Source organism: Pseudomyrmex gracilis, unplaced genomic scaffold (genome assembly GCF_002006095.1).
Source record: "Pseudomyrmex gracilis isolate BER0280 unplaced genomic scaffold, ASM200609v1 scaffold_44, whole genome shotgun sequence".
NCBI lineage: Eukaryota > Metazoa > Arthropoda > Insecta > Hymenoptera > Formicidae > Pseudomyrmex > Pseudomyrmex gracilis.
This window is the reverse complement of record NW_018020628.1, coordinates 850,781-877,262: the sequence shown is the minus strand read 5'-3', so window position 1 is coordinate 877,262 and position 26,482 is coordinate 850,781. Positions and strand designations below refer to the sequence as shown.

Sequence of the window (26,482 nt, the reverse complement as noted above, 5' to 3'; positions counted from 1 at the left end):
TGGCGTCACTACGCTCCTGCTTTCCGACAAGTGAGGATCTCTGCTATTCGTTAAATATCGAGCAACAATGTCTGGTCGCGGTAAAGGAGGCAAAGTGAAGGGAAAGGCGAAGTCACGCTCGAACAGGGCGGGATTGCAATTTCCCGTTGGTCGTATTCACCGATTGCTGAGGAAAGGAAATTACGCTGAACGCGTCGGTGCCGGTGCCCCGGTTTATCTGGCAGCCGTTATGGAGTATCTGGCCGCTGAAGTGTTGGAATTGGCTGGCAACGCTGCCCGTGACAACAAGAAGACTAGGATCATCCCTCGTCATTTGCAACTCGCCATCCGCAATGACGAGGAATTGAACAAGTTACTATCCGGTGTAACGATTGCTCAAGGTGGTGTCTTGCCGAACATTCAAGCCGTGCTGCTGCCCAAGAAGACCGAGAAGAAAGCATAAATTATAATACGGCACACTCAAACAAAACAAAACGGCCCTTTTCAGGGCCACAAATTTTTATGACGATGGAATAACCTTGTTGTTTGTGACGTCAACACAAATGTCATATTTCGATTATTTTGCTTTTGGTTTTTGACATATAACATTTAAGAATGATTTTATTCTTTACGCGTAATATATATCGATATAACTTTGTTGGAAATACAAATCGTTGAAATATTTATACATACATTTGCTAACCTAAAACCTAAAACTTGGAGCATTTTGTTACAAGCTGATTTCAAGAACTTTTGATGTAAATGTCTTGATATTTATAAGCGTATTTGAGACGACTGACTGATTATTCTTTGTAATACAGCGAAAAAATTTGTAGAAGAACAATAAGCAATATCTATATATATGTCGATATCTATATATACACATTTATAATAAATTATACACATGTATATATAACAACAAACATACTAAAAGTAGGATCTAAGGATATTGTATTGCGAGTCCAAGAACATTTTAGTTCTTTTGTTTTGTAATTACAATAAGAATTTTTTGTAATTTGATAAATAAAGTTTATAATTTGAGTATAATTTAAGATAATTTTAATTGGAAAATAAATGTTAAAAAATATTTCATAATGATCCTCTTGTTACTCACTAACAAGAAACTAATAGAAGTTATTAATCCTTAATGATCAACGTGGAAATTTCTTAATGATAGTAAAAAATTTATGCGTCATAGTGTAATTGTGCTTTATATCTTACACACGTGAATAGAAAATTATAAATGATTATAAAATAGCTCTATACTAAGACGTGTTCTTATAAATTTCTCTAAAGTAATTTTTCTATAAATATAGAAAACTAAATTATTTGATTTTTTTAATTAGTCTAAAAGAGAGAAAGAGACTTCGTATCAACCGTTATCAAGACCCTAACCACGTTTTTTAAAACTAAAGCAAAAAAGTAATTAAATTTATATAAAACTGACAAACCTATATAGAGTATTTTTATTTCTTAAGTTTTTTTCAATTTTTCGATATTTGTGAATACACATTATCTTTAAAAAATCAAGGATAAACATAAACGGGTATTTAAAATCGAATTAAATATGATGATCACCTTCAACACGAATGCAAGTCTTTATTCTTCTATCGAAATAGTCCGAAATGAAGTTATTTATGTTATTAAGACACAACAATTGTTTTATGTTACAATACAATGAAATAAATTATAATTATTACGATTATGAAAAAAATAATGAGTTTTAAACATAAAACTAGCTATAACTCGAAAACGACTTATTTTCGAACCTATGTTTATATAACTTTTTTTTTTCTTCTTTTTGGATCCCCCAATCACTCTCCCAAGTATTGCGGGTGATTTTCCGGACATTCTGTACACACACAAATAAATTATTAATTTTAAATTTTAGAAGAAGATAAAAAATATCACACAGTAACGTGTTTCATAGCGTCACGAAAGCCGACGTCGTAGAAATTATATGTTCTTATAGTTAGTTGTGCCGAAGATAAATCAGAATTTTTCGAAAAACGTCCAAATCATTGTTGCTCAAAAATTTCTTTTTACGTGACCATTTAATCAAACACGGAAATAAAAATCGGACAAAGCCGATATCTGGCGAATAAGTTAGATGGGGCAGCACAATTCGAGGCTCAACTCATAAATTTTGGCCATTGCAACAGGTAAAGTGTGCGAGCTGATGCATCGTCTTGATGAAAGAGACACGCTTTTTTTCTCAAAATAAATGCGATTGTTTCACTTTGATTTCGCCGTCTGAATGTAGCAAGCCCGTATAACACTCGAAACGGTTTTTTCTTTTTTAAGATAGTCAATAAACATTATTCCACATGCATTTCGAAATACAGTCAGCCGATAAAATTGTCTCTGCCTTCTTCGATCGACCGCTTTCTGTTCACTGTTTCGACTGCTCTTTGGTTTTTTGGAAAAAGATCAAGTGTGGAATAGCGAATCCAAGTTTCACCAACCAAGTTGTGTGAATCGGTGTAGAAAGTCTTTTGAATTGCGCTTGAAACACTCGGCTGAAACATCCATTCGGCGTTGTTTTTAATAATAATCCAATATGAGCAACTGTGAAGAAAATTGGTTTTACACTCAAATGTTTGTCCAAGATATCGTTCGCGCTCGTTTCGCAGATGAGATGTGACCACTATCTCTACTACATCACACGCAACTTCAATCTGTTGTTCATTCGCGTAACGATTGTGTGAAATTTTTCTGATCATTGCTGAAGTCGTTTATCTCATTTACGTGTACGTTCTCGCAGCTCGTTCGATCAATTTTTTTGGATGTAACTAACTTATCTGTACTCCGTGTTTATCGAAAGAGAAAAAAAATCTCGAAGAACCGCAACTTCAACCTGGCTTTGATCTGCTACGTTTTCTCTTTTATCAAAACATAGAATTTAAATGACGGAATGAATCTCCGGATTTTTTCCATAGCTTACAAAAAAATCATCGAGAACGTCCACTTTGAGATGTCATACATAAATGTTATGCGAGATAATGAGCCAGCGTTTGACATTTGTTGTTTTTTGAGGGATGAAACGACAGCGGTATAATATTGACGTATATTATCATTATTTCGTTTTTCGGATACTTGTCAATCAACTCTCGTAGTAGCGGCGCACCAATCGGCTTCGCGCGTGGTCGCGCAACCTGATTGGTGGCGCCGTTGCCACTCCGTTTCGTATAAAAGAGCGCGCTCGGTTCGGGAACGGTCAATCGACGCTCCGACTTCTTGGTTGAACGTTGTTCTGTTGCGAGATCGCTGCCGCTCTTATAAGTTCTCATCATGCCGCCGAAGGCAAGTGGAAAGGCCGTCAAGAAGGCGGGCAAGGCTCAGAAAAACATCAGCAAGACCGATAAGAAAAAGAAGAGGAAGAGGAAAGAGAGTTATGCCATTTACATCTACAAGGTGTTGAAGCAAGTGCATCCGGACACTGGAATTTCCAGTAAGGCCATGAGCATCATGAACAGTTTCGTCAACGACGTGTTCGAGAGAATTGCCGCCGAGGCGTCAAGATTGGCGCATTACAACAAAAGATCGACGATCACTTCTCGTGAGATACAGACCGCGGTTAGGCTTCTGCTACCCGGAGAATTGGCCAAGCACGCTGTCAGTGAGGGAACTAAAGCCGTCACCAAATACACCAGTTCCAAGTGAAGCAATAATTCGATGCGTATTGCGGACTATATATACATCGGCCCTTTTCAGGGCCAGCAAATATCTAGAGACATTGGTCATCTTTATCGTTTTCACACGCAATAATTCCTTATATTTGAGTTCCGACGAATTTGTATTTTATCGTAAGATAAAAGTATTCACGTAAATTAAAAGTTTGAATTTTTTTAAAACAAAATGCTTTTTTTATTAAACAAGTAGTATGATTGGGGGTTGTCCTCGGGTTCTTTGTGGAAAAATTTACACACATTTTGCTTTTTATCAATTTTGTTATCTCGATTTTAAACGACCGTAGAATGACTTTTCCCGAGTAAACAGAAATTTGTTGTGACATTGAAAACAAATGTGTTCGTTAACAGAGCGTTGAGTTTTCAGTTTATAATTTTTGAATCAAATTTATAAATTTATCTTTTAAGATGTATCTTACAAGTACCAAGAGTAGAATTTATAAAGAATATATCTTTGTTATATCGTAAAAAGTTTATATATTTTTATTCTCTTTTTATATCAATAAATTTCTTATCTTTATATCGCTTGTATAATTTTTACGCGTTCTTGAAATTTATCTTTACGGAGTAAAACGTGTTGCAGAAATAAGATAATGTAATACTCAGAGCTGATTTCATTAACTTTTTATAGAATATTCTATAATAACATGTAAGATAATAAAAAAATAAATATATTTAATCAATTAGGACATCATTTAACATGAGTCATGGACAGAAAATGCTTCGTGTGTAAAATTTCGTTCTCTCTAAGCGACCAAAGTCGATTGTTTTCTTTGTGAGTACAAATTATATATAAGTTGAGCTTAGGTTTCTATCTAAGAACGGTAAAAAAAATATTTTAGTAACAATTTCTCATGAGGAAATAATTATCTTTCAATCAAATAAATAAATGAGTTACTTAGATATTTTCTATCTAGCCATAAAAATGAAAATTAAACGTTTGAAGAGAGTTTCAGTAGAAAATATTTGAAGCGTGAATCGCGAGAAACCGTGCTCGTACGCCATTGGTTGAACGCGAATGACGTATCGGGTATAAGTAGTCACCACCTGTTGCGGACGTAACTCAGAACGTACTCGGTTGTTGCGGCGTGCGCGAGGTCTGTTGGGGAGAAAGGAACGAGAGCTATGGAAAGTTTGTCAATTTATAAACTAGACTAGATAATCGGAAAATGATTTATACAATATGTATTTAGAATGTACAAATATGTAAAACACTGGATAAACCACAATATTTCTTGACGTGAACAGATTACATACTTTTTCAAAGCTGAGCAATTTATTTCTCAATCGTGAGTTGCTTCTTGTGTCAAACATTAGGTTTGTTTTATTTTTCTGCACTAGTTCACAGTCTATCTTTTTCCTTGTAATAATATAGATAAAAACAGATGGTGCAGCCAGTACAGGAAATAAAACAAATTATCAAGCAACAGTTGTAAGTCACAAAGATTTGCTTCACTATTTTCTTCTTCAAGATTCGTATTCGAATTCGTATAAAATACATTTTTCTCTTACATCCGTGTAACAAAAATCTTTCACATACGATTCAATATGCTTTGAATTGATCGTAAGTTTGCTATTTCTCTGTCGAGATCTCCGCCATTAGGTTTACTAAAGAGAGTCGTTAAACACTTGGAAATAACATCTTGACATTTTGTTATTATCTTTCTCCTGTAGCAAAAAGAAAAGTTATTAGTTTGTCATTTTTTTGTTATTTTAATTTTTGCACAGTCATATAATATTCTGATTTTATTTTGATTTTTTAGTCTGTATAAAAATATATTAAGAATGTGCACACACACAATGCAAATGAATTACTTACCTGACGAAACTGTTAGTTATATTTGAATTTGTTATAAAATAATTTACTAAACTTGCTGTCGATTCAATTAGATGAAATTCATTGCCTTCGTTTAACCAGGCACGAGTATTTTTGCCAATCATTCTAAAACACAGATAAATATTGTAAAGATTAAAAACAAATTTTACATTTGAGAAACAAAATTTCGCTAGATTAACAAGAAAAAATACTTACTTGTCATAAATATCTAAGAGATCTTCCATCGCTACTCCCAATTCCAAGAATCCAGTTATAATAGCAATATTAGATACTTTGTACTTACACGTTTTCATTTCTAATTGTTTTATCAGGAAGTCTAAAACAATGAATTTATATAAGAATATATATATAAGAATATATACACAAAGTTCAAAATAAAAAAAATATATTCATTTATGTAAAAATTAAATTACCAATTGGGAAGCAGTGCGGTGATCCCATGTATTCTTGGCCAAGTATTTTAATTTTGCTCATTAAAATAGTTATTTTATCTTCGTTCGAAGATTCTATTGCATTTTCTAATTCTAGAATCATTAGAAAACTCATTAAAAACATTTTAAAAAAAATTTAATACAAATTGCAAAGCTTTTGAAACATAACACATTGCACATCATACCATTGTCGATTATATTGGTCCAAATTCCTTTGATCAACATGTCATCTTGATGACCAGAACAATGGATTATGGCCAACTTGCATTCCCAAAGCTGTAAGGGGTCTGCATACTCTTCATATAACTGTAATAAAAAATTTTACAATATGAGAATTTAAGAAAAAATACGAGTAAAAAAGCATAATTTACGCTCTACTACAAACCTGTGTGATATCAAGCAGAGAAGAATTTAGTCTCAATTTTGCATCTGTTACCAGCATCGAGTCGTAAAGATTTTGCTGATTGCTGATAATATCAAGTATCTAGATAAATATTGAAAACAAACAATATTTAAGTAATACAATCCACTTGTAAAAGTTGCAGACATCGGTATAATATAGTTATAGATTTTCGGTTTATATAATCTCTAATGGGCTTATGATTACTGACGACAATTTAGAATACCTGCTGTTGCATTCTAGCTACTTCCAACTTGTCTTCCAATTCACGTAGGAAAATCCCAAGATACGGAGCATATCCTGTTTGATCACTTCTCATACATACAACTGCTCGCGCTAAATACTCCACTCTTTTTGATAGTGGCACTTCAGACCTGTTAAAGAACTTACGGTAAAAAATCCATCCTTTTTTATATCTTTATATAAATCTCATAAAACACAATCGCAACACAGACGTATTGTGTTCGACGCAATATATTCTCACCCGGCTTTGCTAGCTAAAGAGTCCAATATCTTTGCCGCGGCTGCGTGATTCTTATTTCTCTCGTAAAACTGCCAAAGTAACTCGGGCGCGTTTACGCGACTGAGGTAAGTTTCTAACGAGGGTGCGGCGAGCGCGACCAACTCGCCGTGAAGTCCGCGCTCTATCATCCACGTGTAAATCGAAAAGTGAAGCGTTTCGCATGGCGCCTGCAGCGCGTCTCTTATGATCTCGTGCAACTGAAACAAACGTTTGTGTGATTACAAACGTATGCGTGCGTATCAAAAACAATTAGAAAAAAGAAATTATAAGTCTTACTATTTCTTTTGCCGGTGTTACAGCAGCGGTTGACGTAGTCTGTAAAGGAGGTCCGGGTTTACTCGGTATAGTCGGCGTTAAAGGATCGGAGATGCTCTGATGGTACAAGTGATCCAGCATCGTAATAAATTCTTTATAAATTTCTGAACTGTAAAAGAATATTAAAACAAGTTCGAGCTTCAATTAAGAGGTTCTTTGCGATTATATTCCTCCAAAAACTTGAAAATTGCGTGTACCGTTTTGTAAAAGCTAGACTTCCCTCTTGATCCTCTATCGGTTCGTTGTTTTTGTAATAGTGCGAGGCAGCGTTATTGGGATCTATTCTTTCTGCACAGCAGATACACAGTTCAAGTACTCCTGTATAGAACTGACACGCCACGAACTGTTGGCATACTGCGTTCAAATTCAATCTGGGTGCTACTTCTTTGCAAAGCTGCGTGGATACGTCAAACGAATGAGATCAAACGTTTGTTTTTCATATTATCGTGCAAATGATATGTTGCGACACGTACCTTTAAAGCAGATTGGAGATAGCATTCTCTCTCCTCGGGATTTGTGCTGTTTTTTGCTTTCAAAAGAATTTCGTTGGCCTAAATTCGACGAACATATATGATTTCTTGTTATAATATACGCTATTAAAAATTACATAACATATAAATGTATCTACCTTGGAACAAACAGCATCTTCAGTTCTGTATAAATTCGGACATACTTCTCTCAATTTCGCGCTCACAGAATCGACTGACGCATTATCGCCGAGATAACTACAAGAATCGATTGTATATTGTATTATACTTCTACTCTGAAACCATTTATCAATAAAACGTCATAAACCTACCTATCAATCAGATGAACAATGAGTAAAGAAGATATTTCACGGCCTATTAAAATTAGATCTCTAAACGTGGCTGTGGAAAAGTGAGTAATTTGATCCTGAAACATATTCAAATCGTAATTGTCTATGAAAATAAAAAAGCTATATCAAAAAGTTTGATTGACAGTGTAGTAATAAACCTTTGATAAACAGCTGACAATGTTGTTCAATTGATTCTCGCATAATATCTTCCATAGACCCAAAACTTCACAGGCGTGAGTGATAAAAACTTTTAAAGCATCCAACGAGTTTCTCTCTTCCACTATTGGTTCTTGAAAATGACTTTGAATCGATGTTTCAAACCCATCTGTTATACCTCTGCTACTTGTACTTTGTCTGAAAATATCGTTAGTCAGTCGTAATTGAATCTTTAAGTAATGTGCTATACAATTTACATAATATAAAGTATCGCATGTATTATATATTGAAAAGAAAGATCTTGTACACACAGATACATACTGTTTTGTGATATGCGTATTTTTATTCAAAAAAGATCTTAATGATTGCAAATGTCCTAAAATCCAAGCTATTTGTGTTGCTGGTACCGTACTGGATATCTAGAAAAAAGTTAATATACAACGTTTATAAATATATATACTTTAATTGTATAAAACAACAATGTACACACATTATCAGAAGATAGAGTAATATTCTTTTTTTTTAATAACGCTTACCACACACTTATTATTTATTGTCTCTTGTTTTATACACCGTATGTTCCATATGGGACGAAGTATTCTTCCCACGTAAAGATACAATCCGCTGTGTTTAGCGGAGAAATGTTGCAAAGCAATATCTGTGCTAAGACCCATTTGCGCAGACGGCCGGAAGACTTGAGTTCTCGAGTCAAAGGGCGGAACTCTGGGTGTAGATGTGCGTAAATCTATTAATATATAAGTTAAAACACAATTAATTGTTTATAAATACAATGTAAACATTATGCATGTATTGTATAAAAGACATGCATACCAGGAAAACCACTATGCATGTCAAGTGAGGAACTTATTCCCGCTGTCCTTTGACCACCATATAGGAAAAATGCACGAGTTGCCCATTCTGATAACTAATATTGCCGTGAAAAATATATATTATTAATAAAATTAAGGATATTTCTATATAGTGTGTGATATAATATTTTCTAACATCATACATACACATATAAGTAAATAAACTTACACTTAATAAAAAATAATTTTACCTGAGCATTTTGAGAACTTTCAAGCGTTGCCAAAATTAGACACGTAGCACAAGCTTGTTCCAGAGATTGAGTTTGGAAATATGCGCGTACCGCTTCTGTGTCAGGCCCACGTTGTTCCAAAAGAAGTTGTCTCAGAATATCTACAGGACGTACTTGCATCAAGATTATTGCTCCCTGCAGCAAGATGTGATTCACATTATAAATAGATACATGTGTGCAAACACAATAATAATAGATAACATACGCGCGTACGATAATATTTATATAAATATGTAACAAAATGTACCTATCGTATACCTGTGCTGTCAAAAATATGAATTTTCTTGGTGGCTCCATATGTTGGCGCACTAATAACGGAGGTTCACCCTGAGCGCTGCTTTGCTTCTCTATGTGTATAGCCGAATCTCGTATGATTTCCTCCATAGCCCAGGCCGGACTGTCGAGAGGCAGGATACTCTGAGTTTCAGCCAAGTAATTTGTAAATGGATAAGCATCATTGCTCAAACACCACGCCGTTTCTGTATCACCTCCGCAAACAAGAATAAGTGTCCCTAGAAAATATCAGTAAGTTAATAACATGTCTTCTAACATCTCACACACGCGAGATATACACAAGTGATTAGGTAATTTACCTTTCCGATAATAAGCCATTTGCACCTTCCGCGGTCTCATTACCGGAGCATTCGCAGCGTAACCCGGTGGTAATCTGACATGTATTAAATATAAACCTTGCGGCCTACTTGAGGGATTTGTAACGGAGGTGCAACTAAAATAGAACCGAGTTCCCGTCGCCGCAACAACGACCAAATTCAGATGCACCGATTCGGACTCTGTTATGGCCGATATGCTTACAAGAGGTCGAAAATTGTTACTATCCAGAGTCCTTGAAAGAAAAAAACAAATTATTAATTTTATTACTAACTAATTTATGCAATATTGATAAAGGATTACCTACTTAACAACATGGACAGTATTTTGTACCAAAGAAGCTTGGGATAGTGATGTGATTTTAGATGCACCACCATTATCAATATCCCAAACTGTAATTGTACCTCTATCGCCCAAAGTGTACAAAATATTACGTGAATCATCCACTGATATCTGTATTATAGCTTCCTCTTCCGACAGGGCCATAGTAACAAACGACGGCACTAGAAATGACAACGGACCTTCTGAATGATTAATTTTTTTGCATCGTTTGCCGAACCAACTGCTCTCCGCCTGTACACGTGCAAAGAAACTGATTAAAGTAAAAGTTAAGATGGATACGACTTGGATTAAAAAAAAAAAAATCTTAAATATTTGTGTCCTACTTGATAATATATTTCAAATAATGACCCGTTTCTACCACCAAGAAAGATTCTACCACTACTGGTATTAGCAATTGTGGTAATTCCTATCCCATCAGTTGTAACAGTAAAAATTGGCTCTGGAACTAACTGCACTTCTGTGGATATATAAAAATTAAATTGACAAGATTCACAATACATTACTAACATAATATAAATTATCATTTAACAACCAGAATTGTAATAAATTGTTTACCTTTTGTGTCGTCGGGTATTGTAACACCAAGAATGATTATTTCTACTGTAGTTGTGAGAATTAATAAGTATTTAACATAACTCTGGAAAATTCCTGCTTTGGGTTTTACTAAGCCTACACTTATAATAGTCTCGTTTAAACCATCAAAGTATGCAACATCAGACCTGTGTATAAATTTTACAATATTTTAAATATCTATTAGCATTCTATAGATATGTGTAAGTTTATACAAAGTTATGACCATTAAATAAAACTCTTGTATGTATGAAACATTGTGTGCTTACTCATTTTCATAAGACCATAGATAAATATCACTGTCAATTGTAAGCCATGCTTTTGAAATTTCTGTGAAAAGACCCATCATACAATGACATTGCATATCTGTGTTTTCAATAAGGATCAAATAAAAATATAAAATGACAGAACTGAAGATATTTTTCTCTGAAAAACAATAAATTTCAAAAGGATACGGCCAAAATGCTCCATTACTTCAGAAGGCAAAGGAATTTTGCTGTGTATTTTCATTTGATTGATATTTGTTAAACTCATTGACACACTCAAGTTAGGATAATCATGATCGTCCAGACCACTAACCGTTGGTCCACCTAAACCAAACAAATAAAAGATATATCAATAACATATATTCAGGTTATTACTTTCAGATAATAACATTAACATTCCTCGCATACTCATATAGTTAGAGAGCTGTGACTTCTGGCAAAAAATATATAATTGCATACACATAATTTACCTTGCACGTTGTATCGCATAAGATTAATTAAAGATGGAAAGTTGCTATCTGCAATAATATGTTTGTCCACCATCTTTCCAGCCATTTCTAACGAATCTAAATGTATTTTTAACGGCTCCATTTCTGTAAGTGTCATATTCCTCATTTTGTAAAAATGCTGTATCAAACAAAAAAAAAAGAGATGTAAACTATTACGCAATTATATGTAAATATATAATATTATTATTTAATAAATATGTATGTGCAACAATTTACAAATATAAATGATCACATCACACATCTAAAATTCAAACATGTATCAATTGGGTTTCAAGTTTTTATATTTTAAAAAACAAAATAAAATTCAACAACTAAAATACGAAATAATCGTAAAATGATAACTGATAAGATCATTTTTTAGAGAAAGACAGGAAAAGAGAAAAAAAGTTTATAGGTTAGCTCAGGTTATAAAACTTGTTATTTTTATGAGAAGATATTGAAGCGTTTGAACCACACTTTTCTAAGCACAGAAATGCAAGTCAAGAAGTATAACTATATTTTTTATAATTACGCACTATCTTTTACTACACACTTGGGAGCGAATAGCAACACGTTGAACGTATATTGCAATCACGCTAAATAACCCTCATGCCACTTCATCGCGCCGCGCCAGGCACCGGCACCGGCGTCTATTCGAATCATCGAAAAATTCAACGGTACACTTGCGATATTTTTCGACCGTATCTCGAGAACTCGAAAAAAAACGCGTACCGCCTTGATTTTCTCTTATTAAGACAAAAACTTTTGCGTTATAATTAGATCGGTATTTTAATATTTTCATAAAGTTAGGTTTTATAATATCAAATTTAATCATTTATTTATCTCGGGGAACATATATTATATTGTTTATTTTTATTTCGAGATCTGTGTATCGATCTTTGATCGAGTTACGCCAATAGGGTTCAGTACGCGCCATCTAGCGCGCGATCCAAGTTTTATTACAAATGCTTCAAATCAAAGCATTTGTTTTACGACTGTATTCTAAAATTGATCGTAGTTACATAGCAGAGTGTTGAAGAAACTCTGAAATATATGTAACTTTGAATATATAATATTATTCCCTAAAGTGTTTTATTACAAAATCATCATCGGGTGCAAATCAAAAGACCATTGCAGACGTTTTCCTCAAGCTGTTCTTCTAAAAAGGTGAGGGAAAAAGGTTTACTTTTAATACACATGTCACAGATTACCACCGGGCTACGCTGCGAATGCTCCAGTAATGAGACCGTGTCTTATCGCACGTCAATATTAGATATAATCAATTAGATATAATCAATAATATGTAAATACACGATAAAACATGTTCACTGTGTCGCGAAAAACCAACTAAGATGTCTCCATTTCTTCAAAAAACCAACATCGCATGCAAAGCGAAAACAAACATTGTCGATAGCTTTCTCAAATTTGTATTATTTTTTATACAAGATGTTGGTTTGAAACAGTTGTACGTGTTACAGAGCAATTCTAATCGCCAACGGTCATATCACGTTGAAAGTACCTGTTCTCGTCCGATCACGGAAGTCAAGCAACGTTGAGCGCGGTTAGTACTTGGATGGGTGACCGCCTGGGAACACCGCGTGCTGTTGGCATTCCTTTTTTTTTTTTATTTTAAACAAGTGAGACAAGATTTTATTTTACTGTAGTATGTATATAATACATATAATACAATATAAAGTATAATAAATTATATGTATATAATATGTATTATTTATTGTTATATATAATATAAATTACAGTCACGTTATTTTCACCGGCGACCCTCAGTAAAATAAATGTAAATGCATAAAACATGAGAATGTAGTTTATCTTATCTGTTGTAGATAATATTTTACAACATGCACATCGCATAGCAAAAAATTCATTTCGGCGCCGTGGTCAAGTCACGTAAAATTGGCGCGGCACTCAACGTATGTATGAGTGTTATCGACGTGTCACAAAAAAATAAATAAATAAATAAAACAAAGAAAAAAATCAAATCGAAGAAAAAAGAAATAAAATAAAATCTTGTCTCACTTGTTTAATTTAAATAAAAAAAAGAAATGCCAACAGCACGCGGTGTTCCCAGGCGGTCACCCATCCAAGTACTAACCGCGCTCAACGTTGCTTGACTTCCGTGATCAGACGAGAACAGGTACTTTCAACGTGATATGACCGTTGACGCCAACATAACTTTCGTGTCACGTAATAGAGGAAGAAATAACGTGTTAGAGTGTTATCAACGTGTCACAAAAAAATAAATAAATAAATAAAACAAAGAAAAAAATCAAATCGAAGAAAAAAGAAATAAAATAAAATCTTGTCTTATTTGTTTAAATAAAAAAAAGANATGCCAACAGCACGCGGTGTTCCCAGGCGGTCACCCATCCAAGTACTAACCGCGCTCAACGTTGCTTGACTTCCGTGATCAGACGAGAACAGGTACTTTCAACGTGATATGACCGTTGGCGATTGAAATTGCTCTGTGACACTTACAACTGTTTCAAACCAACATCTTGTATAAAAAAAAAATACAATGGATAGAATATCAAACATACGTTGCAATAAAGAGTTTACTAAATTATTCAAATGAACTATATTTTTATATATTTAGATATAATTTTGTTTTATATATGAATACACAATTCTGGAACATGTTCTCTACAATATGTACATTATTTACACAAAATTATTCACAAACAATTCGTGATTCACAACTTCGTGTCGTCTTCTTGCGCGCGAGAATTATTTATAGTAGTCGTTTCACTTTGCGCGGTCTTCGTTTGTTCATTCAAATCTCTCAGATCTGGCGAGCTCTTGGTATGACTTAGAACCGTGCTCACGGCTGTTGGTATACCGTCGGTGGTTCTTCTGCGAAACTTCAACGGTTTGGATATCTTCGATCGCAATTGAAAATTTTTCTTCTTTCGAGAATCGTCTCTAACGGGTGTCAAATATTTCGAGCAACTGGCAGTTCTCGAACGACTCGGTTCGCAACCGATGACCGCGGACATGTCGATCGTTTCCGGAGTTAGCAAGTGTTGATTCAAGATCTGTCTACACTGACACTGATGAGAAAACCCGGATTCCGTAGGACCGTTGCGTCCCTCGTTGTCGCAGTCGCAGATGTCCGGCACGTCGTTTATTTTCTCACCGGCGAACGCCGAATTGACAACACCCTCTTGACTTTTTTCGCCGCGCGACGAGACGCTAGGACGTCCCTCGGAATTCTCGACGGATGATTGGCGATACAAGCTCGCGAGTGAATCTTTCTTCCAGATATTACCGGTTTCGGGGAACCATGGAGAAGAGTCGGCTGACGTTGGAAACGGCGTCGACCCGACATTCGTACGCGAGATGTTCATCGCGCTCGGCCAGGGCAACATCGTCTTAGATGGTCTCGTTTGAACCGGGAAGAAGGATTTCCGCAAATCGGCACGTGATCCCGAGCCTTTCTTCGCCAAGGACGAGAATTTTTTAACGGCATCGGCTATCATGTGCCTTTGTTCCGGCGGTTGTTGGTCTTGGCTATCCAACTGTACAACCGTTTCGGGACAATTGAAAGCCATTGTCGCAGATGCCGAAGGGGACTCGCTGATCTGGCTGGAACAAACGCGTCTAACTTAATAGAGTTCTTGCCGCATCGCATCTCTTTTAACAGAACACACTCGTCAAAATAAAAAAGTTCAGAAATGTAATCTCTATTCGCAAGAAATGATCTGCGTACTTTTTAACATGAAAAAAATAAATAAAATAAATATGAAATGTTAAAAATCTTTCTAGCTTTTTAAGCTGTTTTTGTTTAGAATAAAATGTTTTTTCAAGTATCCGTCAAATTCTCAGATGTGACCAAACGAGAGAGACTCTGGTTGTTTTAATGTTAAAAACAATATAATATATAGATTTTGCTGTTTTTTGTTTTTCATTTAAATGTTATAAATAGAGTAAAGATTGATAAAGGATCAATTACGTCGATACTCGCTTCAATTACAATCTTACCGCATTTCGCTCGTCGGACTCTCGCTCGGGTTCGTCGTTAAATTCACGATAGAAGCGCGTAGAGTGCTTTTCGAGGATTCTTCTTCTTCTTCTTCTAAAATACCAGGTAGAAACATTCCTTGTTTCGCTTGAGGTACCCTGCAAAATCGATTACATCGTAAATGTCAAACCTGATCATTTTTGTTTTCGCAATTAAAATAAATCTTAAACCTTGACTGTGCGAAACTGTTTCTTGTATATCGCGTAAAAAGTGTAAAATCATCTTCTGAAATGACTTTGTTTTGAAAATTTTATATTATAGATTTTATTTGTTTCAAAATTTGGTAGCTTTATGTATTCTAAACTATGTATAAGTACAAAGTATCTACTAACATCATATTCGCCACGCTACCGCGATAAGTCTTCTTCTTATACGCCGCAGCCGCTTCCGTATACGGCAGACTTATGTTCTCGGCATCGTAGAAGATGTCTTTGACGAGAGGCGGACAACGGTTCATCAGTGTGTCCACTCCAAGATATGACACCTGTTTGTAAGTATTACACCATTGTGAAATAAACAAAACAATAGAACAATAATGAAAAACTCGATTTCGATTGGAATCGAATTTTCAAAGAATTACATAATAAATTAAAAATTACACAATAAATTACACATAATAAATTTCTAATCATTTATCTTAGATATATATCTTGATCGTTTTCGTACCTTGGTATGACGATCGATCAGCCAGTTCAGCTCGAAGTCCTCGTCGTCGTCCCCGAAGGGATTTATCAGTTGTTCGGCCACCTTCAGCAATCCCATAAAGAAGAAGAATTGCAGAATCGTGAAAATGGGCACGTATTTGTCTATTTTCAATTGGAATTGCTTTTCGACGCCTTCGATGTACTGCCGGCCGACCAGCGCGACCGCAAAAAAACTGTAAGTGGCGAGTGTCACAACTTGGGTGTACACCAATGGGATCGACACCCAGTCGTAGCTCCACAAGAGACCGCATTTAGTCCGGAATTCGTTAAACTCCTGCAAATCGAACTTCATTAACGAGTCTAAAACTTCACTCAAGTCCGCTCTCAGTTATAAACAGTAAGTAAAGAAACTAAACGTGGCTCAGGTATTTTAATTGCCATCTACTATCTACAGGTTTTGTTTTTTGTTTTTTTTTTACACTAAATACAATATAAAATTTGTAATTTAAGTTTCGTCAATTGTTTCTGCTGGGAACAAAGTTGTTAATTTCATTGATTTTGGTAACAATATTAAAAAGAGGAAAAAAAGGGATAAAAAGAGAAGAAATCACAAAAAAAAAAAAACGATAAAATTAATGAAACAAAATTTGGTGTTGTTTTTTTGATCCGCCTGTTTTCGCGTTGTTGTTTAATTCATCGTGTCAATTTATACCTCGCTTCGCGCGAAACACGCTCGGAAAGTGCTAAACGGAAAACTAGCTGTTATCTTTGAAAAATTCAATCTCAAGACACATTCGTGCCGGCGTACGTGCCTAATCGGAAAGAATAAAATCGCCGTTGATAGACTTCGACGGTTTATACGATTGTTTTCTTTGTGTTGTCGAGTGTATTAACGATTCGTGTGGATTAACAACAGCCGCTCGTAAAATTTCATATCGTTCTTCCGTGTCTATCGACAATTGCGCGTGTTGCCGAACGACCGGCTGTATTTCTTTCTTTCCTCCGGTGACACGATAATTGAAACAAAAAAAAAAAAAAAAATTCCGCCAGAAGAAAAACAAAAGTCGTTTCGAGAAATTGTCGGGAATAATTCCAAGGTACGAAGATGGAGAAAAAAGCATCAGGGGAAAGTTTACTCGCACCTCCATGATTAGCTTTAGGCCCTGCGCATCGGACAACCTGTGGTTCTTACGTGCCTCCTTGAGAAGATTAATGAACCACGTGCACGGTATCCAATAGGTGTTAAACTCCTCACTCGGCACCGACTCGTACAATTCGAGCTCCAGCGAAGTCATGAAGCCTGCGTGCGGTAACACACACACACACGTTAAATAAATTTTTTTTGTTTTTTTTGTTTAATATCGCCGCCACGACGACGTGGCGATTCTTTCGTTTCCCCGCGTGCGGTAGCGATTTACCGGAATCGACGACGTGGTCGAGAGTGGGAAATCGTCTCTTCACCGCCGAACTGATGGAACGCAGAACGAGTATTAGGGAGAGATTCAAGTAACGCATCAAGGCCCTGCGTAACATCCGACTGTAGTCGTCGTTTCCGGTGACGTAGAGAGCCACCAGATGCATCACTCTGCAAGGAAAGAAATAGGAAACAAACATATACAAATATGTACAAATTGTACAGATCGTAATCAACTGCATATGTAAGAGAAGTAAATAAAAAAAAATAATAATAATTTCAATTAAATTATTTTGCACATATCTAAACGTACTTATCGGGCCACGGTATTGCCTTGTATTGCTTCCACCATCTCTGAGCCACGTAAGACACGTAAAATCCGAGCACAAAACTCAGCGGAATCAGTTTGATCAGGGTGTCGCAATAGACAACTACTTGCTCGAACTCCCTGCAGTATGTGTGTGTTGCAATACATATATATACATGTAAAACATTTCGAATAAAGACAAAAACATTTCAATGAGATGGTTGAAAATAAACTTGGAACATAATGAAAACTCCATAAAATTCCTATATCTATAAAAAAAAAAAAAAAGAAAAAAAGAACAGAACGGAAAACACCTTTGCGCACCTTTTCTGAGCGGGGGTGAAGGCGTGGCGATAGAGCGCGGACAGAGCGCCGAAGAGAATCAAATAAAGGAAAAGTTCTCTGTAGATGAGCTTGTAGAGAGAACCGCGCCACATAAGCAGAAGCCTGGTGAATCCGCCGCTGGTCGAACTCGCGACCTCGTATTGATAAGAGACCGTCATCTTTCACCCCATTCAAGAGCACAGTTTCTTTTTGAGAACGACGTGCTCGCGAACACGTTGTCACTCATACTTCCAGAGATTCTCTCGTTTATGAAACCTGAGATCAAAAATTATTCCGCGATTGTGCGTGCAACCCCGAGTTTGCTCGAATATTCGCGTTTTTTTGTTTTTTTTTTTTTCACAGAAGAAAATGTTATTGTTACGCCGCATATAAATGTGTGAGAACAAATTTATTTTTCTGATTTATTTGTTTAAAAATTATAACGTTGTATATGAACGACGGATTGTTTGACGATTGCAACAATATGACGCCTATAAAAAAAAAAAAACGGTTGCGCGTCACAACCGGGACGTCATCGCGAGGGGAGAACGTCTCGAGGAGAAGACGTGACGAATCCGAGAAATATGCCAGCGCGGCGGTCTTGGGTCTTTTTCTCTCTGGGTGTGGGAAAATCGTCGTAAATATAAATATGTCTGATGTAGTAAAAAAAAATAATGTCTTTCGGGAATCGCGCCAGTAACGACGGCGACGACGGCGACGGTAAATATAACTTTAGAGAGACGGTCGAAGCAACCGAGAGAAGTGTCTGGATGCACAATGCACAATTTGCACGAGAGAGAGATTTCCGAGCGCGCGATCTTTGCGGCGCTCTTAAGAGATCGATACATCTCTTCGGAAGATCTGTTTCGAAGTGCGGCCAAAACGACACCAGCCTTCGCGTGTTTGGCACATTTTAGTTATTATCGTTTAACTTTTGAGACCTTCTCGAATGTGTGTGTGTATGTCTAAAGATAATTTTAAAATTGCAAAAGTTTTATACATACGTACAACGTTGCTTTTAATTAAATAAAAAGTACTTAAAATAAGAAATTTAAAAAAAAAATAATAATAATAATGTTAATAATTATTTTTAATTTTGCTGCTCTGGCATTTGTTGGCTGTTTGTTAAAAAAAAAGAAAAAGCACTTGCGAGACACTTCGCTTCAATTTCGGGTTCGAGCACAGATATAGCTATTGTATCGGAGAGATGTCCACGGGTAGTATATGATACACGGAGTGTGACACATCTCTCCGATGTATTAGCTTCGTTTCTCTTCGTCATTCGTGTCGTAATGGAGAACAACAGGTACTATTCGCTCGTCGGCGAATATGATGACGCCGTTAATAATGCACGCGCGTACTACGGTGCAAACGGTATCGTCGTCGACGTGTCTGACAATCGTCTCGATTGTCGAACTATATTTTCACACGACCTTACCGAAAATATCGTATTCGACAGAAACCACGGTCACTGTATATACGTGTGTAGTAAAGTGCAAATTTTAGAATTTCTTTTGGGAAGGAGAGGGGGGAATCCCCTTCGTGTGCCGGTAATTCACACAATTTCTGATTAAAGAGCGAATCATCTTCTGGACGCGAACGCTTGATCGTGTGTTTAAATAACACGCTGATCTCATCAAAAAGTTCGTTGCCTGAGTTCCTCATAGGAATTGAAAAAAATAAAAAAAAAGATCATCATTTATCGCAAATTTATTTGCGAGACATTTTAGTTTTTTCTCTTTGCACGTCGAAATACACCGATTATAAATCTTTACGCTCCCCTGACACATTAGTTTTCGCATCTTTCTTTACTTGTGCCCGAGCCCTTAGTTCGCACAACGAATGTCACACGAGTAATAAATGCGCATCGAAGTAAACATTCTCGTAAATATCAAATTTATCGCGAAAGCGACGCGCGTAAATTCATCAATAAACAAAGTTTCACTTTGAAACATCACTGCGTAAGTACGTTTTTACGCATCTTCGCGCTCGACTTCTTCATCTTATTACGCGCCGTATATTCGAACTTTGTCACGTTTCCGTATAACATCTTTGCCAAGAGATACTCTTACACGTTTTTCAAATTGTTATATTTTTCATATTTATTTGTAATATTAATATGTTAATTAATTGTTATACTTTTCATATTTCATAATGATTTGTATGTATGTATATATATATATATATATTAAATATTTAATTATTCTTATAGTTTTAATATGTCCCGTCAATTTTTCTATGCCGCGTTCAATGTCATCATTTAAACTCTAAAGAATACACTGATAAATCGACGATATTGACATTTGACTTACCGTATCAGCACGCTTTGTCCGTTACAATTAGCACACTTGTTATCTCATCCTTGCACAAACCCATTTTTCATCGTACGCATCGACGAGCATCTAATATATGCGGTCACTTTTGCGGTCGACTTATAAAAATTAATTAACAGCCGACATCTCTCTCTCTCTCTCTCTCTTTCCTTCCCGTTATATAATTTAACCAGCTGGCTGGAGCATCAGCCAATTTTTTAAGAAATATATATATATATACTATGAAAATACACGTCACCAAAAGTTAATTCGAAGTCCTCGTTAGCGGTCGTGATAAATCGACGCACGTCACAACTCTCATAGCATTATTAATAACTTCTTACGATAAAATAAATTTTCTCTCATTTTCTCCTCGTTCGAGTAGTAGAGAGAAACGATCTCTTTCGTAAAATAAATATAATACATTCTAGTGTTATATCGGGACACTAAAAGCTAAGTTAATGTGCGATGTTATTAACGAAGTTCTCTTTCACACTCTTCAATTTTATCTCTTCCACATAGCACAGTAAATTTTCTTTTTTTTTTTTTATTTAACATAAAGCTGAGAACGTGCTGATCGATGACAGAGATTTCGACTTTACTTTCTTAACGTTTCATTAATATGTTATGTCGAAACAACAATACGATTCGAAATCACAGGGGTATCGGCGATGGAGCATTTCCATTTCACGTACAATGTCTCAGTTTTTTTTATTCGCAATCTTTGTGAGAATTTTTTCCGCAGCTTCGCGATCTCTTGCTTTTCGAGAGCGAACCGTTCAGAATAATTTTCACAAGCATCCTCGGTTCTCTTCGATTCTCGTAACGGATTGCGCGTCGGAAAATCGCGAGGCGAGAACTTCGCGATGGGCAACGAGCGAGGGATTCCGCACAACTCGGGAGGAATCGCGAAAAGACATGATCGCAAGTGCGCACTTGGCGCTCGTCGGCGGCGAACTGTTTGTCGGCGAAGGTGTTGAGATTCGCGGCATAGTCGCGTTAGTCTCTCAGCCGAGATTTTAAACACTGTTTAGCTGGGCGCGATCGCAATCTCCAATGGCAGTTGCCCAAAATCTAAAAAGGGCCGAATGTCAAGCTCATGCACGCGCGTATGTATATATATATATATATTGCGCGTGTCTGCGCTTATAAAGAAAAGATGCGCGTTCTTCTTCCGTCTTCAATCGCAGGAAGCGTAAATACGAAGGTCGTATTCGGAAGTTTTGACACGTTGCAAAATGTACGATCTGCGATCTACTCCCGCGCACAATTGTCGGACAATTAAGGATTCGAATTTTGACTTTTACATTTTTCTTTAAAAGAAAATATAGTTGTTAGTGTGTATGTTTAAAGACTTTTAATTCCTTAATCCTCCGATATATATATATATATATAAAATTATATGTAATTATAATTATCATATTATATATATATATTTATAACCTGAGTTTGTTAGTAAGAAACTAATAAAATAGAAGAAACCTAGATATGAATCCTAAACATTTTTGAATCTTGTATATGTGTATATATATGTTTATAAAAGGATAATATGTAGGAAAAGTATGAGTATACATAAAAATGAACGTGTGTTTTTATGTGTTTACATAATATTATATATTCTGACCTTCTCTCTCTCTCTCTCTCTCTTTTTCTCTTTATAACTACTTGCGGAGCATTGATACACCCCCACAGTACACGTTTCTTTATATTGTATTTTTAAATACACTTTACATTTTTTTTCTCGCGTAACCATTGCCGCAAAAATGGTATAACAAACGCTTTAGAAATATAATTTTATCTTGATCATCAAAATATACGTTTACATATCTCTCTTGTATCATCTAAACATTAAAAAAAAATTATTGGTCCCCCTATATGTGGGTCTTTAAATATATAATATATTTGCATTATATATATTGACATTTACAATTTAAACATTACGCTCATCTGGCATATCAACGTCTCTCTCTTCCTCCGCTCCCTAGCTTAAAAAAAACAAAAACAGATGATTTCCAAAAAAAAATAAGAAGCCATTTTACAATTTGATAATTGTTCTTACACAGTCAGGTACATCTCAAACGAACTCTTTTCATCGCTTTTCGTTTGTGAGTTTTTACAGAAACGTCGCGTTTGTTCGTTGTGATAGTTTTATCATAAATCCAGTTAAAATGTCGGTGATTTGACACACGCATGAGGTACATTTCCGAATAAATCTCGCAATATCTTCTGAGAATTTAAATGAGAACGTAACTCTACATTATCGAAGAAGACAATCAATTTCTCTTACGGAGAATATAAATTTTAATTCTTTTTACAAGTGGAAATTAATGCAGTTTTATAACAAAGTAATCAATTGCGAATATCCTAAAATCTGCTAGATACATTAAAATGCAGTATATGTATCGTAATAAATCAATATAAAAAAAAAAAAAAAAAAAAAAAGACAAACTTACAAATTGTAAATGTAAAATTACTACACAGGGACTCGCAAGAAATAAGTTACTATCGATGTACTGCAAAAATATGCTTTGTGATAAATCTCGGATGATAACGTCCAAGGATATTTCGTTGTTTCATTATACAACAAAGTTTGACGGGAATATGTTCTATACAATCATAGAGTTACGACTGAGACGGTTTCTTACGTCTTCCAAATAAATTGCTTAACACAGAACTCCGTTTGTAATCGCGATCCTTTCGATTGCTGCCCGAGCTTTGTTCGCTTTCCGAACCGCTTTCTGACGCTCGTCTACTGTCCACTGTGATGTTCGAAGAAGATGATTGCGAAGCCGATGGAGGAGCGACGTAAGGTGGCAACGATGCCGGTCTGCCAGAGAAAGTGTTATTTTGTTGTTGCATACCCTGAAACAAAATGCGTGACTTTTGTTGTTGTTTCGAACGAGAGAAATAAATAAAGGACAGAACAGATGATGCATTGGCATATTGTATAACGCGATAATATACAGGTAAATAAGTAATTTACCTGTCTGGTGTTTACCGGTATATTTCCATATGCTGTAACAAACGAAAAAATGCAACATTTTTATTCCATCAAACTGATGTCGCTAATTTAACGTAACACATTAAGTTACAAAGTTTTCACAGCTGTGATAACAACTGTTATCACGTACACCAAATAGGTATTTACAGTGGTTTAATTGCCGTCAGTCACTTGCAGAGTTAGTATCTGTTAGAAAATCAAAGTGCGGATGTAACACAGCTTTTAGACAAAAATGTGTAACATGTGTAAAATTTTATTTTACTCAAAGTGTTTTTAATCAAAGCCTAGAGGAAAATCCGTTAGTAATCGCCTAATGTTTTTGTATTAATTTGTTTTAGAAATTATTGATTATTAATCTTAAACAGTGATGAGAATACATCTCTCGATTACCCAAGTAATGCAGTAAAATTGTAATCTTGTGCACGTAAATGTTCGTTATCAAGCAGTTTGGTGTGAATTTTTAGAAAGATGTCCAATCGATCATGCAAAACGTGAATGAGCTCTGACAAAATAAAAGTGTGTGAATGTAAAATGGTTACATGCGATTTTTGCACTCCTGAGCTTTCTGTAAATTGTGGAATATGAACGCTCTGTAATGACTGACCAGAATCGTGAGGAGTGTTCCACTGTGGTATTCTGGTTGACGGAGGGGCGGTCGATGGCAATGGAGGTGCATATTCTATAAAATGATGATCAAATGTGTGTTCATGTTTTGTCCACAAATTCCAAGTAAAATTTTCCTAAAAAACCCATCAAGCTCTTTTTTTTTCTATTATTAGATGATAATGTTACATACCTTGCGGAGGAAGTTCCACGCTGCTTTGTCGGTGCCACGTTGGTGGTGGCTCGTTCGGCGAATACTGTCCGGATCCGTTGTGATTTAACGTTGCGCTGCGTTGGTAGACATTGGACCTTCCTTGTTGCATATGTTCCACGTCTATGTGAGTTAATTAATTTTTATGTAAAAGTGCATATTACATTACAACATTGTATCGTACGATGCGAATAAGTTAAATTAGGTATCGCGTACCATTGCGCCTGTATTGTATCATATTTTCAGAACTGGGTGTTCGCATAGGGATAGGTGGGGGAGCGCCTCGCGGCGGTATCGGCGGTTTGTCGCTTCCCAGCATCGCGGAATTCGGATGATACTGATCCCGCTGAGCCGCCAGCTGTTCCTGCTGCATCAGTTGCTGTTGCTGCGCGAGCATCTGTTGCTGCCTGTGCATCTGCAGAAATTCCGTCTGTGTCTGAGGCGGGTCCAATCTCTGCGACGCCAGTAACGACTCTGTGTTCTGCGCGTCGTTGCGTCGCTGCTGATTCTGCCTGTGCATCTGCAGAAATTCTATTTGCACCGAGCTCGGCGAGTGCTGATTTATCGAGGCGGGATCGCGCCTGATCACGGAATTCTTGCGCTCCATCTCGGGCGTGGAAGCGCGGCTGCTGCCGGTCGACATGTTATCGTCCGCGTGCTCCAGTCCCGAACTCTGTAACCTCTCCAAACCCGCCTGTAATACATTTGAAGAATAGAAAATACATGTGTGTACATAAATCGCACGCAATCTAAATTTGTCATAAAACAGTGAAATAATTTTTAAAAGAGAAACAGCGGGAAATATCTCTCGCTATGGATGTGTGTGATTATTTCTAATGATCTGAGAGAAAATAACAATAATGTATAGTATATTTATTGCAAACCTTTTGAGACTCGTCGTAACTTAAAAGCTGCAAACTCGGCGGCAGTTTTGCGTGGAACGAGATTTTATTGACCCAATCCTCCATCTCTTCTTGACTCGGTGCTAAAAATAAGAACTCCGATCCATCCGTGCACTTCAGCCGGAATACATTCTTCTTCTTCGTATAATCGTCCGCCTTTTCGCATATGGCATTGAAAATGGTTATCGGGGCAGTTGCCGCTTTGCTCATTGAGAAATCCTCGGTGTCTTTAAAGAAGCACAGCAGTTGCCCGCACAAGACTGAAATAAATTGTATAAATTTTCAAACAGAACAAATTGCGCATGTGTTTGTGTATAAAAAAATTACTCTCATATATATAACTCATTAATTTGTTAAATACCAGTGTAATATTGTTTCCACGATCGAACGGCTGCCTTTTTGCCTGCGCTTTGAAGCTCGTGTTTCCGTTCGAGATAACCTTGAATTTCGACCGGTCGTAAAGCGTCCATGTTCTCTATTCGTTGCAGTTTTCTGAAGCTCTGCGTTCTTCGTCTGGTCGTGAAGCTCGGTGTGCGTTTTGGCTTCTTCGTATCCACCTTCATACTCTCGGCTCTCTTGATATCCGAAGTTGCTGTGAACACAATTCGACATTACACAAATTTACACACAAACGTTGTAACATTTTTTCATTAACGGCACAAACGCGAGAAAAAATTTATTGTCAATTCTTTGAACGGGAGTACACACCTCGTCTTAATTTTTCGCCAAATACGTGCGATATACCGTGCGACTTCTGAGATGTTGCGGGTTCCGCTGTTTCGGAAGCGCTACCTTTCAGCGGAGACAATCTGAGAAACGAGCGTTTGCATAAAACAAGATTGTTACAATTGAACAATATTTCAAATATTCGGTCTTAGGTTTGTGAATCATCACAAAGTCGTCGTTGCGCTTACATGTTCACAGATTCGTGCTCGTCGACGGAGCCGTTGACTTCGTCGTGTTGAGCGCGATGAGAATTGTCCAATAATCGTCTACGTTCCTCTTCGCGTTTTCGCTCCTCCGTTATTCTTTGAACCTCCTTCCGTTTTCGCTCCTCGATTCTCGCACGTTCCACGCGCTCCTTCTCCGCTTGGCGCGCTGCCATTTCCGCTTGTTGCTGTCTTTGGAACGCTTTTTCCAGCTGCAAAAACATTTATAATATGAAACTTGCGAGTATTATATATATATATATATCAAAAATCTTCGG

The 26,482-nt window shown here is 36.3% G+C and overlaps 5 protein-coding genes across 12 annotated transcripts in view; 2 read left to right on the top strand and 3 right to left on the bottom strand.

Annotated features, from left to right (window-relative positions):
- Window positions 1–26: 26 nt before the first annotated feature.
- LOC109853139 (histone H2A) lies at window positions 27–1,026 on the top strand. The gene has a single exon (XM_020424961.1). The coding sequence runs from the start codon at window positions 68–70 to the stop codon at window positions 440–442; it is 375 nt and encodes a 124-aa protein (XP_020280550.1). The 5' UTR covers window positions 27–67; the 3' UTR covers window positions 443–1,026.
- A 2,188-nt stretch (window positions 1,027–3,214) lies between these two features.
- LOC109853141 (histone H2B) lies at window positions 3,215–4,092 on the top strand. Its single transcript, XM_020424965.1, has one exon. The coding sequence runs from the start codon at window positions 3,271–3,273 to the stop codon at window positions 3,640–3,642; it is 372 nt and encodes a 123-aa protein (XP_020280554.1). The 5' UTR covers window positions 3,215–3,270; the 3' UTR covers window positions 3,643–4,092.
- A 735-nt stretch (window positions 4,093–4,827) lies between these two features.
- LOC109853167 (nuclear pore complex protein Nup155) lies at window positions 4,828–12,170 on the bottom strand. Of its 2 annotated transcripts, none has more exons than XM_020424999.1 (27): window positions 12,058–12,170; window positions 11,504–11,660; window positions 11,223–11,357; window positions 11,037–11,133; window positions 10,753–10,916; window positions 10,521–10,654; window positions 10,163–10,428; window positions 9,840–10,090; window positions 9,505–9,758; window positions 9,208–9,381; window positions 8,979–9,072; window positions 8,684–8,892; window positions 8,469–8,566; window positions 8,150–8,345; window positions 7,974–8,068; window positions 7,803–7,899; window positions 7,648–7,725; window positions 7,372–7,568; window positions 7,136–7,283; window positions 6,821–7,056; window positions 6,563–6,710; window positions 6,322–6,420; window positions 6,122–6,242; window positions 5,919–6,029; window positions 5,701–5,821; window positions 5,488–5,610; window positions 4,828–5,336 (listed from the first exon to the last, which is right to left on the bottom strand). In XM_020424999.1, the coding sequence occupies exons 2-27, from the start codon at window positions 11,646–11,648 to the stop codon at window positions 5,201–5,203; spliced, it is 3,927 nt and encodes a 1,308-aa protein (XP_020280588.1). In that variant the 5' UTR covers window positions 11,649–11,660; window positions 12,058–12,170; the 3' UTR covers window positions 4,828–5,200. The 2 variants fall into 2 exon arrangements, with proteins under 2 accessions (XP_020280588.1, XP_020280589.1); XM_020425000.1 differs by having other exon boundaries at window positions 12,075–12,161.
- A 1,945-nt stretch (window positions 12,171–14,115) lies between these two features.
- Window positions 14,116–21,539, bottom strand: LOC109853166 (bestrophin-4-like). 3 transcript variants are annotated; one of them, XM_020424996.1, is made up of 9 exons: window positions 20,559–21,539; window positions 18,247–18,522; window positions 17,929–18,063; window positions 17,620–17,786; window positions 17,344–17,501; window positions 16,224–16,535; window positions 15,890–16,041; window positions 15,518–15,655; window positions 14,116–15,121 (listed from the first exon to the last, which is right to left on the bottom strand). In XM_020424996.1, exons 2-9 carry the CDS (start codon window positions 18,423–18,425, stop codon window positions 14,230–14,232), a joined length of 2,133 nt encoding a protein of 710 aa, XP_020280585.1. In that variant the 5' UTR covers window positions 18,426–18,522; window positions 20,559–21,539; the 3' UTR covers window positions 14,116–14,229. The 3 variants fall into 3 exon arrangements, with proteins under 3 accessions (XP_020280585.1, XP_020280586.1, XP_020280587.1); XM_020424997.1 differs by having other exon boundaries at window positions 17,398–17,501; XM_020424998.1 differs by lacking the exon at window positions 18,247–18,522.
- Window positions 21,540–22,962: 1,423 nt separating this feature from the next.
- Window positions 22,963–26,482, bottom strand: part of LOC109853178 (spectrin beta chain, non-erythrocytic 5) — a 39,648-nt gene continuing 36,128 nt past the window's right edge. For 3 of the 5 annotated variants that reach the window (XM_020425028.1, XM_020425025.1, XM_020425026.1), the window contains 9 exons: window positions 26,190–26,416; window positions 25,984–26,084; window positions 25,637–25,867; window positions 25,258–25,535; window positions 24,590–25,067; window positions 24,356–24,496; window positions 24,164–24,238; window positions 23,542–23,573; window positions 22,963–23,420 (listed from right to left, as the gene is read on the bottom strand). In XM_020425028.1, coding sequence (XP_020280617.1) covers window positions 23,181–23,420; window positions 23,542–23,573; window positions 24,164–24,238; window positions 24,356–24,496; window positions 24,590–25,067; window positions 25,258–25,535; window positions 25,637–25,867; window positions 25,984–26,084; window positions 26,190–26,416 — 1,803 coding nt within the window. In that variant the 3' untranslated portion in view covers window positions 22,963–23,180. The remainder of the gene's footprint in view (window positions 23,421–23,541; window positions 23,574–24,163; window positions 24,239–24,355; window positions 24,497–24,589; window positions 25,068–25,257; window positions 25,536–25,636; window positions 25,868–25,983; window positions 26,085–26,189; window positions 26,417–26,482) is intronic. The other 2 variants (XM_020425027.1, XM_020425029.1) reach the window with 2 other exon arrangements.

Excerpts from the sequence above, each read along its gene's own strand:
- LOC109853139 (XM_020424961.1), top strand. The coding sequence starts at position 68 with ATGTCTGGTCGCGGTAAAGGAGGCAAAGTGAAGGGAAAGGCGAAGTCA.
- LOC109853141 (XM_020424965.1), top strand. The coding sequence starts at position 3,271 with ATGCCGCCGAAGGCAAGTGGAAAGGCCGTCAAGAAGGCGGGCAAGGCT.
- LOC109853167 (XM_020424999.1), bottom strand. The coding sequence starts at position 11,648 with ATGAGGAATATGACACTTACAGAAATGGAGCCGTTAAAAATACATTTA. Across the intron at positions 7,569-7,647 it reads ATCTCCAATCTGCTTTAAAG|CTTTGCAAAGAAGTAGCACC; the intron begins GTACGTGTCGCA and ends GTATCCACGCAG. Across the intron at positions 5,822-5,918 it reads ACCGCACTGCTTCCCAATTG|ACTTCCTGATAAAACAATTA; the intron begins GTAATTTAATTT and ends TCATTGTTTTAG.
- LOC109853166 (XM_020424996.1), bottom strand. The coding sequence starts at position 18,425 with ATGACGGTCTCTTATCAATACGAGGTCGCGAGTTCGACCAGCGGCGGA. Across the intron at positions 17,787-17,928 it reads GCAATACCGTGGCCCGATAA|AGTGATGCATCTGGTGGCTC; the intron begins GTACGTTTAGAT and ends CTTTCCTTGCAG. Across the intron at positions 16,042-16,223 it reads TGATCGATCGTCATACCAAG|GTGTCATATCTTGGAGTGGA; the intron begins GTACGAAAACGA and ends ACTTACAAACAG.